Consider the following 16,697-nt stretch of genomic DNA (forward strand, 5'->3'; position numbering starts at 1 on the left):
GAGAATCCCAGACACGGGGGAGCCTGGTGGGCTGCCGTCTATGGGATCACACAGAGTCGGACACGACTGAAGCGACTTAGCAGCAGCAGCAGCTGGGAAAGAGGCTTTCTGTGGGAGGGTATGAGACCTGAAGCTTCCAGTGCTCATTATGAGAAGGTAGTCTGTATGAGGATGAAGCCAACATAGAGGAAGGAGAACTAACCTTTGGGAGAATTCCGATGACATCTTTTGAGAGCCTGGGTCCAGAGTTAAAGAAAAACTTATTAACGACACTTTTTTGAGTGACTGGATACATTCTCGCCTGAGGCAGATACTCCTGCCTTGATGGAGACTTGACTCAATCAAGTAGCCTTTATGCTTAGGCCAATTTGAGTTTGTCACTTGCAACAGATAGCATCCTGCTAATACAGTGGTGATAGGGCTTGACACATAGCCAGCATTCAGCAGATAACTGAAGCCTCCTCTTCATAATTTTTCTTTGGTTGGATTGAGCAATATGCATTTATTATGCTTTATGTTTTTTTCCAGGAAAGAAGAAACAATCTGAAACTATCGGATAGGTGACAAGCAATTTTATTTTGCAAAACAATCACTATACAGCAACAAATACATTTGCAAATTTTGATTGAAAAACATGAACTAACTACAACCAGCCATTGAAGAAATGCCTTTCTATGGTAACAGGCTCTAGAATTATCAGAAGAAAGAAACCCCCCCACAGATTTGTAGCGGCATGTTGGAACCTTGGAATCCCAGTATACAGAGTATACTTTTTGTTGATTTTTTTCTTTTTGCTAAAGTTGAAGTATCATGATTGACATTTTCTGAGTTTAAAAATAAGTTTTTTCCTGCAGAGGGACTTGGCCTCAACCTACATACCCAGGCTAAAAACCCTAGGTGTAAAAAAACAAACATCAATACTGATTTAACATATTAATCTTTGAAGGAATGCCTAGAATTTGCCTTTTCAAGCCATAAATCTATCTTTTTTTAGCTACTTAGACCATGAATAGTTTGTTTTCCTCCTCTTCGTAGTGTAAAAAATAGGAGAAAATGATATAATTGCAGCTATGTCAAAATCAACCACATTGAAGAGATGGTTTCTTTAATAATAGTGACGATCTCTTATTTTGCCTGATGATCCCATTTTCTGCTCTAAAACTATGTGAGTGTGTGGAGAAGGCCAGCTATTCTCAGTACTTTCTTCCATTTAACCAAGTTCTCACTTCAGCCTTCTTCAGCTATACCGAGTTGGTGATCCACAGGTGTCTTGCTTCTGGGTGGGATTTCTGCCCATCACCCTGCTGGAACTCAGCAGGAGAATCCAGAGAGAGTTGGTTCCTAAATGAACATGGCCTTTGAAACTCATCATGAACTCGGATCTCTCCTGCATCATTGAAAGGTACCCAATTATTGGTTGCAGGTGACCCAGAGAGAGTGAGTGGGCCTTTTAACTCTTCACAGCTCTGGATTACTTATGTTTCCTTAAACAGGTTCTCCAAGGCAAAAGCCAGAGAGAAACTGGCATTAATTGATCTAGAATTGAGACTATGAAGCCTTAATTTCTAGATCAGCGTATGGATGTCCCCACAAGAGTGGTGTTCAAAAAGCTTAATTTGTGTCGTTAATCTTGAGAGTAAAGGTAAGATGGGTTCCACCCCTTATCCCCAAAAGAAGACATTTAGCCTGTATGTCTTTCTTTTACTGCTACCAATTTTCAATTTCATTTTATAGAATTATTAATTTCCATACAAAGTGAGGGTATTTAGTCATTATAATTTTGCTGTGATTTGAAGCAAACATTTGTTTTAATGCCAAATCTAATCACTGGGTACCTTATATAATCTTTATTTTAGATATGTATTTGTAAAAAACAATTTTAATATGTAGAACATGGTTACTTAGTGTTTAGAAAAATTTTAAACCAAGTTGAAAAAAAATACATGTTTCACAGGTTAAAACTGTTCTAACCAGCTGTTAACTTCTTTCTAGAGCTTTAATCACTATCTAACACTACCTAACACATAAGAAAATACCATTAAGTCTCCACACAGCTATTCTTTCTTTTCATATTTCCTGGTGCATTTCAAGGGAAGCTGATGAATCAAACGCCCAGATTGGTCAAATCAAACCTCACAGCAATAATTAGGCAGAAAATAGACACACCCATAGTCCTAATCAGTCCTTTCTAAATCTTTGACTATCCTAAGTAACTGATCTATAGTTTCAGAAATGTTTGCCTACGTAAAATCTCTTAGTTGAGAGTGAATGGTGCACTTTTGCTCACAGAGTTTCTTTCATGGAAGTCATGTTGGCTGTAACTTCCAATGGGTCACAACATGCACCCGTGTCTCTCTGTCTTTCCATCCTTTAGCTTCTTTCTCAGATGCTACTATACTAGCTTACTGCCTCAGTCCATGTTCATCATTTCCTCTTTTATGCTCGAGAATTGATTTGACTCAAAGGGATCAAACCCTATTGAAACATTTGCCTTTAACTTTTCAGATCCAGCCTACCAGCCCTGAGCAAGAAAAAGAACAGATAAAATACTAAAAAGCATCCATCCATCCTAGTAATCCACTGCCCTACTCAGACTAATAATGACTATCTCATTGCTTCTTCATAAATTTAAGAGGAATGATTCTTAAAGAAGAATTAGTTGATTTGTGATGTCTAGACTGTATAGAAAGTCAGAACCGTATTAGCTAATGATAAATAATAGTAATACAGTATTCCTTTATAGAGTGCAATGTTGGAGTTATAAAAAAACTGATTTAGATATCTGCATCTCCAATATTTTGTAGCTTCTCAAAATACTGTATTTTCCCTTTCTGATCAAGGGATCTTACTTCGGGTATGGAGGCCAAACATTTTCTATCAGATAATTGAATAAACAGGTACTGCTTGGAAGAATGGAATATCATGTTCCAAATTCCCACTGTTAGTTTCAACTTTAGCAAATGGAAAAAAAAAGAAAAAGAAATCTTAAATAAGTCTATTCCATGAATGATTATAGGAGTAAACCCCAAAATATTCTGTGATTCAAAATAAGACAAACCCATAATCTTAAACTAACAATCTGTAAACCCCTTTTATGTAACTGGACCCACCCCCACAAACTCCATGTTGGTGAAAGCAAAGAAAAATAAATTTTTTCTAGCATCACGGGAGAAACTTTAACGGGAGAAACTTGTATCTGGCACTAAAACAGGGTTACAGCTTTGAGTTGTTACAGAAAGCAACTTCATGCTAAAACTTTTTGTCTTTTTTAACTTTTTTTTTTTTAAATAGGGAGAGAACCCTGCTAACATCTACTTTCACATACCTAAAATTGCAACACCAAAGGGTGCAGGAGACACAGATACTGTGAATAAGGAAGTATAATATTCAAGTATGAGGAAGTATCACAAATGGCCACAGAGAAATATATATATATTTATATCTATAATACTGTATCAAACAGATGGAAAGGGGTGTGAAACTGGTAGTGTGGACACAAATCTAGCTGATCAACCGACATCCTAATCAGACACAAGTCCATCCTAATGAAAGTGCTTCATTCCTAAGAGATGCACTTTACGTCACTTCCTCAACCACAGCTCAAATGCTTCGAAACTATTTTTTAATTAATTAAATAATTTATTGGATTGACTTATACTCTGATATAATTATCCAGGTCCCAAACGTTAATAACTTAATTGAATCTTTCTTCCCATTTATACAAAATAACGCTTTAAAAAAAAACATTTCTTACATGCTTTTCCCTTCCTGCAATGACTCCTTGATTTAATTTAACCTGTAATAAGTTACAAGGGGCAACTTTTTAATCTTTTCACCCAGCAACAGAATAGTGAAATGAGCAGCTTGGATTTTAACAAGGCCTTTCAGAATGTAGTAGACAGCCTTCAGGCACATGAAAGGTAGAAATGCAATTTTTAAAATAATGATACTCCATGCAAAACAGCAGAGCGAAAAAAAAAAATTGTCCAATTGTACTCATGTAAAGCCAGTATCTTCCTGTTGCAAATGGAAATCAAGTCAATTTCTGCATATACTATTTTTTTTATAAAATTGTAACAATTACTACAGTTTGGGAATGAGATTATTTATTTTATGGTTTGTAAAGAATGAATATAACACCTGCTCAGAGCCCACTCCTGCCAGAGCTCATGCCTAAATAGTATGACGTCAATACTAAATGAGAGATATTCACAAGCCCTGTTTAGCGAGTGCGGCAGTGACATCCTCGGCCAGGGTGGCAAGCTGGGGGGATTCGAGCAGGTTGATGCTTCCAGAAGAGGAGACATTGCTGAGTCGTCGGGGGGAAGCCACGCTGGATCTGCCTGGGGACTGCGTAATGATCTCAGCCCCATGGTCCACACGGGCCTTAGCATGCTCTCTGAAGTTCAACTTTTGGCTGTCAATCTGTTTAAGACAAGCATCAGTCCTCGTCAACACAAACATCTTAAACTGTCCCCTAGCTCTTTCTCTGTATCCCAGAGCTGATGTTCATGTCACTTCTATTCAGCTCTGCCATCCCTACTTCCCGGGTGTCCAGGTTTTTAATCTGGGACCCATTTTGATGAAGAGTATTTCAAAAGGATTTTTTAAAAAGGCAAGATCGGCTCACAATCTTGTGTCTTACCTTGACATTACCACCTCCGGGAACGTGGTGAGCATTGTCAAGAGAACCGACTTTAGCTTGGGCCTTTTCTTTGAAATCTAGCTTCACACTTTCAATTTTCACACGCCCACCACCTACGGAGGAGATGAGAAAGGTTTTTAAATGCCTTGCTAACGTTAAATCTTCTATTTTGGTGACTAGTTACCCAAAATGACTATAGCAGGTAGACCATGGCAAATCACAAACTTAATGAACTCTACTAACCCTCTGACCATAGATGGGAAAGGAATCTTTTAGAATTTCTAATCTATACCATTTTCCCCATACCATCTAAGTAAGGTGTTGTTCAGTCACTCAGTAGTGTCCGACTCTTTGTGACCCCACGGAGCCCAGCACGCCAGGCTTCCCTGTCCATCACCAACTCCCGGAGCCTGCTCAAACTCATGTCCATTGAGTCGGTGATGCCATCCAACCATCTCATCCTCTGTCACCCCCTTCTCCTCCTGCCATCAGTCTTTCTCAGCATCAGAGTCTTTTCTAACGAGTCAGGTCTTCGCATCAGGTGGCCAAAGTATTGCAGCTTCAGCTTCAGCTTCAGCATCAGTCGTTTCAATGAATATTCAGGGTTGATTTTTTTTAGGATTGATTGGTTCAATCTCCTTGCAGTGACTCTCAAGAGTCTTCTCCAACTCCACAGTTCAAAAGCATCAATTCTTCAGTGCTCAGCCTTCTTTATGGTCCAACTTGCACATTCATACATCCATCTAAGGCAGTGACATCCTTTTTGTATCATTCCCTGGATTGCTTTACATATTAATTCTTTACTCATGTCTAACCTAAAATATCAGAGGTATTTTTCTTATCTGTGTAATAAAAACTAAAAATAACACAATGAAAGTACCATATGTATCCTTTCTCAAAGTTGGAGTGTTTTGTCTCTTATTCTTAAGGGAGCAAATTGCAAGGAAGCATTTCTCTATTTTTCTTCATGGTAGTAGGTCACTTGTTCAAAGAACTAATAGGCTAGCAATTGTGTACATATGGGTGGTATTGCCACTTGTAAATTTTTAGCATTGATACCTTGACTGATGAAACGAGTGAGGGGCTAAGGTGCTTAAAAGCTTCCATTTTAGTTAGTAGATGGGAGTGATAGGAAGGGAATCTTAGAGATCCCATTCTTGTCCAGATTCCATAGGACTAATTTGACACTGATCTGATAATACTGAGACAGAGTTCTGACCATGCCATTTTCTTAAATGCTAATTAGTCTGAAAATCGAGGATCTGCTGATAGATGAGAGTGCCATGAGCCACCCTTCTGTGGTACCTCCATTTCTGCACACCTTTTTAGGCTTGTGAATGCAAGCAGTTCTACATTGAGTAGGTATCTGTTGTTCTTTGGCTTATTCTTGAGCCTGTCTGGTGATGTCTTTGATCTGGGAAGAATCTGGATTAGATGCCTTTACCTGTCTCCACCTAAGAGACTAGCTTTCACTTTCATTAGCAATTTGGTTTGGGCTATATGCATTTTTTTTTTTTTCCATAAGGCCAGTAGTGAGCCATGTGATCCTCTATTATTATTGCATCTCTCTTGGGATTTTGATTTGGAAAAAATACCTGAGGGGCTCTATGGAAACATGGAAAAGATTTTTCAATTTTGGACTCTTGATACTTATTTACCTCCGTAGATGAAAGAGAAAGGGTTGTTAAAACTTCACAGGTCTCTTATTCCTGAGGTGTTTTTCTCATGTGATACCTAGACATTTGTATTAACACCCAATTGCCTGGCCAGGGCCCCCTTGAAATTGTATGATGTTACTGGATTACATTTTTTAAAATTTATATTTATTTATGTGGCTTTGTTGGGTCTTACAGCATGTGGGATCAAGTTCCCTGACCAGGGATCAAGTTTGGGCCCCCTGCACTGGGAGCAGCGTGGACACTTAACCACTGAACCACCAGGGAAGTCCCTGGTTTACATTTTGAAGATTCATTCATTCTCCTTCTGAAGACTTGGGATGTGTATGATGTTATTTAACTCATTCCTATAGGAGACATGAAGCTGTCCTTCCCTCAAAAGATTCATTATTGCACGGGTGTTATTCTACCAACATTTTACTTGGCCCCATGGGTCTCACCTGTTGGTTGTTACAGGATTACTGTGATTCATAAAACACAGTTATATTGATTAGAGGCTAGAGGATACTGAATTTTCAACTACAGGAGATCAACTTTCTTGGGATCTTACTTTTATATTTTTCATAGCCTCTGATAGAAACTGTCAAGTTTTATGATTATATATTGTGTCAATATAACCCTATTAAAAATTTTGTTAGACTATATTTTGAGAGAGAGGGGAAAAACAATGTAATATTGACCCAAACTATATTCAGAAAACGAAACTTGAGAAGTCTATTTTTGTTAAAGTCCTACTGAAGGAAGTGAAAGTTGCTCAGTTGTGTCCAACTCTACATAGTCCTTGGAATTCTCCAGGTCAGAATACTGGATTGGTTAGCTAGGTAATTTTATATAACTGTTAGAGAAGCTCATTTGAAATCAGAGATCTCCGCCTTTGGTTCTGAAAAATTCTGGCCCCATTAAGAGCAGTAAATGCAGAGGATTATAATCCCCATCAAGCTTCATATGTCCCAAAGTGAAGTCAAAAGACTAGCTATTTCAATTTGTGCCTCCAGGTGATGAATTGTTTCTTTCTTATTTCCTTCTGAGACATTCCACAATCCAAAGTAATTTTGTGAAAAGCTTGCTATTGTCAAAGATCATTGTGTTAACACGTCTTTATGAACTTGGTCATCTGATTCACTTATTATGAAGTAAGAGTGAGAAATAGGTGGGAGTCCATGACAGTAGCCTTTATGACCCATAAAACATACACATAATATTTTCTTGTATATAAAAGATTTTTCTGTGCATCAAGACTTTAGGTGAATTGAACTAAATGTATACTTATCATCTGGAATTACAGAGTCCAATATTTTCTCTTGTATTCTGGAAGAAGGTAGGCAGTGTACCCAAATACTTCCATCATACTGTTGACACAGGACAAAATCAGCTAAATGTTTGTAGATATAAGGCATAGATGAGGGGGCTGTGAAGATACCCATTTGGGAACATGTCCCTGCTATCTCATGAATGATAGCTAATTCCAGATAATAGTTCTGAGATCAGTAATGGAGATCACTTATATGCAGTTTCTATCTCCCTGACTTGCTTTATTAACACCCTTTGCCAACGTGAAGCCCAATTTCAAGACATATTTCTAATACTTATCCATTTTTTAAACCTTTTGTTTTTCAACTGAAAAGATTCTTCTCAATAATCTTCTGGTCAGAAATCTCACTGGGGTCAGTTGTTCTTTTACCTTGTTCTGATAACACTTGAGATTATGACTCATGGGAATAAGATATTACCTGGTTTAATTAAGATGCCAAGAATAGATGGTTAAAATCAATTTTTTTGGTCCTTCAATCGTATATATAAGTTGTGTCAAAATAGTCTCAAGAAAATTTACAAATTTGACAATTGCCCATTATTTACCTATGCATGGAGGTGGAATTTAGCAAAAACATATAGTACATGATACTTAGAAAAAGTGACTCATAATACATTAAATTCACAAATTAAATAGGGAAAAATCACTAGCACATGTGAATATAAACTCTACCTTAGGGCACTAGATTTATGAGATATGAGATATCTCATAATATATCATAAAATATCATAATATACCATATTGTATATTATGATATCCTAGGATATCATAATAATGAGATATGAGATATCTCATAATAATGAGATATTATGAGATACATGGTTTTTCCAGTAGTCATGTATGGATGGATGTGAGAGTTGGACTATAAATAAAGCGGAGTGCTGAAGAATTGATGCTTTTGAACTGTGGTGTTGGAGAAGACTCTTGAGAGTCCCTTGGACTGCAAGGAGATCCAGCCAGTCCATCCTAAAGGAGATCAGTCCTGAACATTCATTGGAAGGACTGATGCTGAAGCTGAAGCTCCAATACTTTGGCCACCTGATGCGAAGAACTGACTCACTGGAAAAGACCCTGATGCTGGGATTGAAGGCAGGAGGAGAAGCGTATGACAGAGGATGAGATGGTTGGATGGCATCACCGACTTGATGGACACGAGTTTGAGCAGGCTCCAGGAGTTGGTGATGGACAGGGAAGTCTGGTGTGCTACAGTCCACGGACTCACAAAAAGTTGGACATGACTGAGCAACTGAACTGAACTGAACTTATGAGCTATTTCAGAAAAACAAGCAGTCTGTGGTCAAATAAGTTGGGGAGACATTGCATTCTGAAGAGTCACAATGCTTATTGACCTGGATCTGAGAAATTCAACAGAAAAATAAATTTCTCCAGTTTTGTTAAAAAGCACAATCCCCTCCCCCCCCCCCCCCCACATAATGTAGAAAAACAATTTCTTGCAAAACCTTTGAAATGTTGCTTTCAGTCCACGAATTACGTAAGAATACATGGCCCAATATTATTTTATAGACTATATATTTCAAAAGAGCTCCAATAAGCATGTTGAGTACATACAGATAAATGCATCTCCTGTATCTTTTCATTTTTAACATGTCCTAGGATATGTGGCCTGTTCGTGGTAACTGAGTTTACTTGTCCATATGAAGATGCCTTAAAGTTTCTAATTTAAGTTTCTATTAACACAAGCATGAAGTATCAGGATCTGGAAAGGTCCTTCCAATGAGATATCTCACAGCAACAAAAACTTTGCTTGTCAATTTTTTGAATTCAATCTTATACCTCTCAGACTACTAAAAATACTGATTTACCTGGCCTGTGGCGGATGTTCTTCAGAGAGCCACATTTGGATGTCACATGGCTTAGGTCTATCTTCTTGGTGACAATCTGTACCTGTGTGAAGGACAGAAAATAGGCTTAAAATAGTTTAGATGTAAATAAGCCCCCAAGCTCATATGTAAAATCTAGAAACATATCCAAACTCACAACATACAACAACATATACACACACATAGGAAAACCCAATCTTCCATATGTCCTCCCATATGTTTGGTTGGAAAGAAAAACATAAGTGAAAGAAAATCCTAGAAGAGAAGATTTTATTAGTAGAAAACAGATCATGCCGCAAAGGGACAGAACTTCTGTATTAAGAAGGCAAGCTTTCCACTCAGAGAAAGAGGCCACACCGTATTAAACCTTTCCATAAGCAAAGAGCCAAGTGAAGAGGGAAAGTATTCTTTAGAAAGTGATTTTTACATGAAAGTGACCAAAACTGCTCATACAAACAAGAAGTCCAAGACTGCTTTAAGATACAAGAAGAAAGCTCTAAACATGCTTTTCTAAAACACTCTTGTCATATTTTGGCTAAATGCAATTTTTATTGCACACCAAATGATAAAAGGATAGCATTTTTTTTTCTTCTGGGTTTTACTGAAATCAACTCATCTTCTAATATTTGAAAAGGTGCTTTCCAAGCATGGTTCCTGGTTCATTTACATCAGAAATACATGGGAATTATGTAATCTAACACTGGAAATGGGGTTAAGGAATCTTCCCCATTCAAATCAATCACATTTGAACAAATGATTCTTCTCTAGGGGAAAGTTTCAGACTACTGGTTTGGAGGTTGGAAGCTTCTCTAATAACTTTAAAATCATCCTTTCCTTTGTAGGTGTTTTGACCAGCAGCACCTATTGTAGAGGTCAGCTGGGTCAATCTTCTGACACTCTCAAAATTACCCATTAATTCCAGGACTAAGATTGCTTCCGTGAGAGTAGTACATGGTGTGTACTTACAGTCAGGGCATTGGGGAGGAGGGGGGCCTGTCAGTGTAAATACCAAGCCCGAGGCTTAGCCCTGTGCCCTGGAAGGAGCCCAGCAAATCTGGCTGGGGTTCTCCCATGTGGCATAGATTCATGCTCAGTGGAGCTGCTTTGAACATCAGGCACTTGCTTGTCTATTTTTTCACTGCTTGACTCCATCTCTGCCCAACTGAGGAGCAAGAAACCAAGAGTTACTAGATAAGCGAGAATTCTGGATTTGATACTCTATAAATTACTTGAGTCACAGATGGCTAGAATCCGAAGTCTAGGTGATTGGATCTGTAGTAGAGTCAGCCTAGTCACCTTTTTGATTATTCTAATGTTAACAAAGAACCATGCCTACTTTAGCTTGAGTCTGCCTGTTTCAACTCTTCCTGAAATACTTTTGAGAAACATGAATTCATCTTTCTCTTCCTCTCAGAGGATATTATTTCCACCCAATTTAAGAGACAGGGATAAAAAAAAAAACAAAAAAAACATCAAGACAAAGAGTATACTGGGACTTGAATCCTTTCACTTTGATTACAGATGAGCCATGCTTCACCAGGTTTGAATTATTCCAAATGATATCCCAACTCTCATGAATAATGAAGCACAAAAGATCGACATTATACACTTTGGATACTTTCATACATCAGTCATTGCCTCAGGAGTAACTTAAATGGAGCTAGAAAAGTGTGTGCTCAGCTGACTTTCGCAAGGGAGCAGAGACAGCATGAGAAAATACCTTAAAGCCAAAGGCCAGCAAACAAATTGGCAGGTGAAATGGACTTTCCATCTCCCTGAAAACCATGGTGTCCCCGTTTAAAAAGCGAGACATTCACCAGTGATCTCAGAGGGAAGGATGGAAAGCCCATTCCCGAAAATGCAAGGCTGACAAGCTCCCAAACCAGGGGGACTTGTGGAGCAGCAACAAGAAGTGGGGAGTGTGCTGGGAGGTGTTGGAAAGGAGGTGGGAAAGGAGACGGCGTGCCGGCTGTGCAGACGGCTCCACACAATCAGGACAGCTGCTGACATAGCTTCTACTTACATTTCCGCCCCCAGCAGAATGTTTGATGTTATCCTTGGAACCACATCTGGACTGAACCTTGCTAAAATCGATCTTCTTGTTTAAAATCCTAACCTAAAAGGAATTGGAAGTAACTTCACTGTGCATTTTCTTTCAAAATTCTGGGATAGGATATTGGGAACCAGGGAACCAGAAATGGGTTAGCACCAAAGAGGCTCCAAACTCCTTTCCACTTACATTTATCATTTATGAGAAAAAACTAAGAATGAAACTGAAAAGCAGATCTGTCATGTAAATATGAAGTGTTTTTCTCCTGCAGCCCCCACCCCATCTCCAAGGGCCAGTGCTTGAGAGCCTCAGATACCCTGGCTGTAGGCTGCTGTAATCTGGAAACAATATAGGAACAGAAAAATAAAACCTGAATTATCTGTGAGGTCTCCGATATTGTGGGCAACACTGGGACTCAGGTCCCCTCCATGGAAAGTCCAATAGTTCAGCCCTGGTTTCTCAAGGATGTGCCAGTGCTCTCCCCACCCCACCCCCCAACTTCTGGAGTGCTAGCCTGACTGTAAATCACCTGGTACACTTGAGTTGACTATGACTGGTCCATGTAGAATGATGAGGTTCACACTGGTCTGGCTGACTGCTACAGGTTAGGGTTCTCACTCATCTGAGGGAAGAAGCTCTGGTTTTCCCAAGATCATCAACAAGGAGACTCTGGGCCTCCTCTACTGAAAGGCTTCATGATTCCCTTGCAGGTTCAGCTCAGTAGCCTTTTGAAAGGCCACTCTCTGACACCTGCTCATAAATAGCCAATATCCTTGACTTTGGTGTGAAAGCATCCTTTCCATTTTTACAAGGGAGAAAACCAAGGACTGTTAACTAGCTGACCTGAACCAGGTCATATACAGGTAGTTTAGGTCTGGATTGGGCCCAACAGATTGGAGGTTAGCTGTTTCATTTCTATTTTCAGGAAGTCCAGTGTTCATCTTGAGGACAACAGCAAATCCAGATCTGGAAAGATATTACTCAGGTGTAAAGTAATGTGCAAAGTAATAACTCTTGTAGCTTCTTCCAGGCATCTTCTGAATTTTGAATGTTTTGGAGAGCCCTCCAAAACAAGCAATGTAAGAATGGAAGGAAAGGTTTATTTTTGTTATTTTTTTGTTTGTTTTATTTTGTTTGTTTTATTTTATTCTGACTACAAGTACTCCCCAATAGCTAGAGAGATATCACATTTCCAGTATTTATCCACTTATACATAAAAAAAAAAGCAAAATAAATTTACCCTAGATATACAGCTTTCTCCAGGAATGGTATCACATCTCTTGGAATTTTCAAAAAAGAGTAGAAAATTCAAAAGGACACTGAATCTTGACTATTTTTAACTAGACAAAGCTTAAATTGCAGCGTCTGCCTAACACTGACAAGATAGCTTGTTCCTTACAGGGAAGCATCATCGACAGCTCTCATCGGCAGCCGAAGGGAAGAGACTCTTGTCAAAATCTGAATTCAAAAGATAGGATGATGTGGCCACTCTTTCGGGCATAATAAATATTCTAATTAAAAAAAATGGCAATGTCACAAAGTCTGTATCTAACAAAAAGCACAGTTGTTCTAAGAGTTTCAAGTAAACTGTAGATGCAGATAAACAAGTCAATAAGAGCCATTACATTTCAAATCTCACAGATAAGTTATTCTTAGAAAGCAAATAATTGTTTTTTTATAATAAAAATACTTTAAATTATTCTGCATAAGGATCTATTTATTTTAAAAATGAAAAAGAATTCATCTAAGCCATTTTTCTAATCCTTGGGGATATACTGAGTCTCATATTTCATTTACAAGTTTTAATTTAGAGATCATAAGAGTACCAATCAAGTGACTCATTACCAAGTGATCAGAAGCCAAATGTTAAATCTGACTCACTTGTTGCAAAAATGGAAATTCCAAATTCAGTTGCATAAATTTGTTTGACTTTAATGTTTAATCAACTGTTTGACATTTTTTATTATTTTCCAAAGCAAATGATTCCAACCCAAAGAGGACATATTGCCAGCATTACTTAAAGATGATTCAAATTTTAAATCCTAAAACTTCAAGGCCAACTTCTGTTGTTTTTCTTCAGATTTTCAAGAGAATCATAGATTTTCTAGTAAAAAACCTAGCTGGCCTTTTTTGATGGTAGATTTTACTAACCCATGTTTGCTCACTTTGACATGCATTAATGGCACAGCCTTTACATATTTCAATAGTTGCAAAAACTTCATAGTATACTGCTTTTGTCTAAAATGAGGCAGAGTATGACATTCACCATTTTGTTTAATGGTTGAGTGGACAGAAATAAAACCACTCAGTGCTGTGAATGTTTGATGTTCAGTGAGATTTACACTCTAGCTTGACAACTTGTACCTGAGCCATGTAACTCACATTTATGCCTTAGCACAATTACAAACTACTTCATGCCAAACATCTCTAGGATCATTGACAAATAACACCTTAGAGAGTTGATTCCACGAATACTGGCAGTCCTTAGAAACCATCCCACCCACAAAATTGAAAAACAGATGGCTGCAGTGAAGGGTAAAGCTTTATTTCAGATATTGCTTTTCTGTTTTAATCAGAGAGTTGAGTTTTAACTCTCTGTTCTCTATGGATAAATTGAAATGAAAACTGCTTTCTTTGGGAAGAAATTTTCATTGGACTTTTATCTTCCTAAAGCCTATGTCAAGTGAAAATTACTTTAATATCTTGGAGACTGCCTAAAAAAATATAATGAACTTCTATTTTACAAATGAAATAATTTTTATATTCATGATATAAAGGAAAAATAGTCAATAATCATTATCCAACATTAACTCGAAACCACATTTTAATCTTGTTAATTTTTTAAAAAAATGTTTGCTCTATTAATGCAAAGAATATGAAAATCTTTCCTTCTGCATATTTCATAGCACAGTGAAACGTATTATTATACCAAGCAACTGGATCATTTTCGTAAAGCTCTGCCTTATTAAAAATTCTACCAAATTTCCTATTTCTTATAAAATGAGACAAAATATAAAACTTATAGCCAGGCAACCAAGGTTCGCAGCAATACTGACGCTTGAGTTATCTTTTAATACTTTACATTTTGTCCAGATTGTGCTATAGTTTATACCTTAAGGGCCTTGTTTATATTTTCAAGTTCATCCCCATGATGTCTTTATGTTATTATCTCTTGACAGAACGCCTTCACTCCAAGTTGAGTATGTAACAGATCATCTTTCAAGGTTCACTCAAACCAGTTCCTCAGTGTGGGGTTGGCAGAAAAGGATTTCATTCTTTTGGGCATATATTGGTGACTTATATGCAAACATCACTGATTTTTCTCTCATGTAAGGGTCTTATAAGCATGAAGAGTTATAAAGAATAGATTAATGCAACTGAATATTTAATCAGAATTATTTTATTTTAACTTAGTTCTATCTATTCCTCCACTACTCTGGGAAAGAACAGAAGAGTTACTTTCTGGATATTCTTGATGTGATTCTAGTTGAATTTTATCATAAATGGTTCAATTGAAATGATCGGCCACTGTACTCTCTCTGCATATAAGCTTAATTGCTCCTGTAGAGAAAGGAGCTTTTTTTCCTCTCCCAAATAGGGTTACTCTAAGAAAGAGCAGGAATACAAAATGTGGGATGTGCCTGCAGGCAGGAATAGGTCTCTCTTACTAGAGATTAGCTGAAACATGAAACATGAAAAATGAAAGAAAATACAATCCCAATTTTAGTTTTGAATAAAACAGTTTATAAACCAGAGTTAGTAATCGCAATGTCAACTTGGGTTCCTTGAGCAATGGGAATCTGATTTTTTTTTTACATTCTCTGCTGCTGCTTTTTAAAAATAAAATATCCACATGTCAACTCAAGATAGCAAGATACGGAAAGTAACTTGGTGTCTAAAAGTTGGATTCTGTTCTCAGTTCTTTGCAATCTGGTGCTGGGCCCGCAGGCATCCTCTAGGTATGAACCTCAATTACAAAATCATTTCTTTCTTTCCCCATCCAAGGCAGTCTTACACAGAATTGAGTGACATTCAATTGACTTCCCTTCAACTTTATAGGGCAGTAAGCTTTTTCTTTGGGTTTGCCTCATTTCTTAGGAATGCTTATGAAGTTTTTCTTTATCCTTGCATAATAAAAACACTTTCTGCCTTTCTCAAAAGTATTTCCTATTCCATAACATTCAACTTGAATGAAACTATGTAGCCTCTATAGAGTCCATAGGCATCATATATTAAAATAAAAATATTTTTATGTCATATATATTCCTGAAGATTAAAAGTTCTCTGGATAGTGCTCTTCAAATATTCATCTGTTAACAACCTGGTGCTCTGGTCAGAATGCACACAGGTATATAAACATTATAGTCCATTCTGAATTTGTACACTGACCAATAACATCTTCAAAACTAAGTCTATCAAATATAAACAGTAAGTATATTCCTTATACATTTAAACAGAAATAATAGTTTATGTCAAAACAAACAATTCCACAGAGCTCTAAGGAAAAGAATGTGGGAGAGGATCCATTTAGGTGAGAGCTCAATTTTCCTGTGTAGGCTGTGTCACAAAGCGCAGGAAGTAGAACTACATTGAGAAATCTTGGAGTGAATAGATAACGCTGAAAAATTTGGAAATAACTTTTTGGTGAACAGACGTTGAGTTTAGCCATTAGAGCCGCTGTTACACAGTTTAAGCGGTCTGTCCATGGACACTGGAAGGAAACTTACAAACACAACAGTCATTATGACTCATGAAAATTAACATACAAAGAGGTTTATAAAGTTCATATGCCATAACTTCTTGACATTACATTTTTTCTTTAGTTTAATACTTTAAGATAGTGTAAGGAATATTAGGCCACGTTGGTAATAAACTAACTTTTCAAGAGTCCGTTCAATTGTTTGAAAACAACCTGAGATTCAAGGCTGTTCCCATGTCCTTGTTTGGTTTGTAAAGGAACAACAAACAAAAAGAGAGTCTACAGGTCTCAGCTTTGTAAACCCAAAGTAATAATTTTTCCATCTTTTTAATAATTAATATTTATGAAGCCTAGCTTGAAAACTTTTCATTACCTTACAAAAGTACTTGAATTATAGTTATTAAAGTTCTATTGCATAAAGACAGAGTCCCTGATTTCAAGGAGCTTTCATTTTGAGATAATGATGACTTTGGT

General features: G+C 37.4%; 1 protein-coding gene across 20 annotated transcripts in view; it reads right to left on the minus strand.

Moving 5' to 3' along the window:
* Nucleotides 1-557: 557 nt before the first annotated feature.
* The window catches only part of MAP2 (microtubule associated protein 2), a 284,810-nt gene continuing 268,670 nt past the window's right edge, over nucleotides 558-16,697 (minus strand). For 15 of the 20 annotated variants that reach the window (XM_043910212.1, XM_043910208.1, XM_043910218.1 and 12 more), the window contains 3 exons: nucleotides 9,457-9,538; nucleotides 4,646-4,758; nucleotides 558-4,425 (listed from right to left, as the gene is read on the minus strand). In XM_043910212.1, the coding sequence (XP_043766147.1) occupies nucleotides 4,210-4,425; nucleotides 4,646-4,758; nucleotides 9,457-9,538 (411 nt within the window). In that variant the 3' untranslated portion in view covers nucleotides 558-4,209. Of the gene's footprint in view, nucleotides 4,426-4,645; nucleotides 4,759-9,456; nucleotides 9,539-11,497; nucleotides 11,591-16,697 lie in introns of all 20 variants that reach the window. The other 5 variants (XM_043910199.1, XM_043910197.1, XM_043910198.1 and 2 more) reach the window with 1 other exon arrangement.

Source organism: Cervus elaphus, chromosome 8 (assembly GCF_910594005.1).
Source record: "Cervus elaphus chromosome 8, mCerEla1.1, whole genome shotgun sequence".
Lineage (NCBI taxonomy): Eukaryota > Metazoa > Chordata > Mammalia > Artiodactyla > Cervidae > Cervus > Cervus elaphus.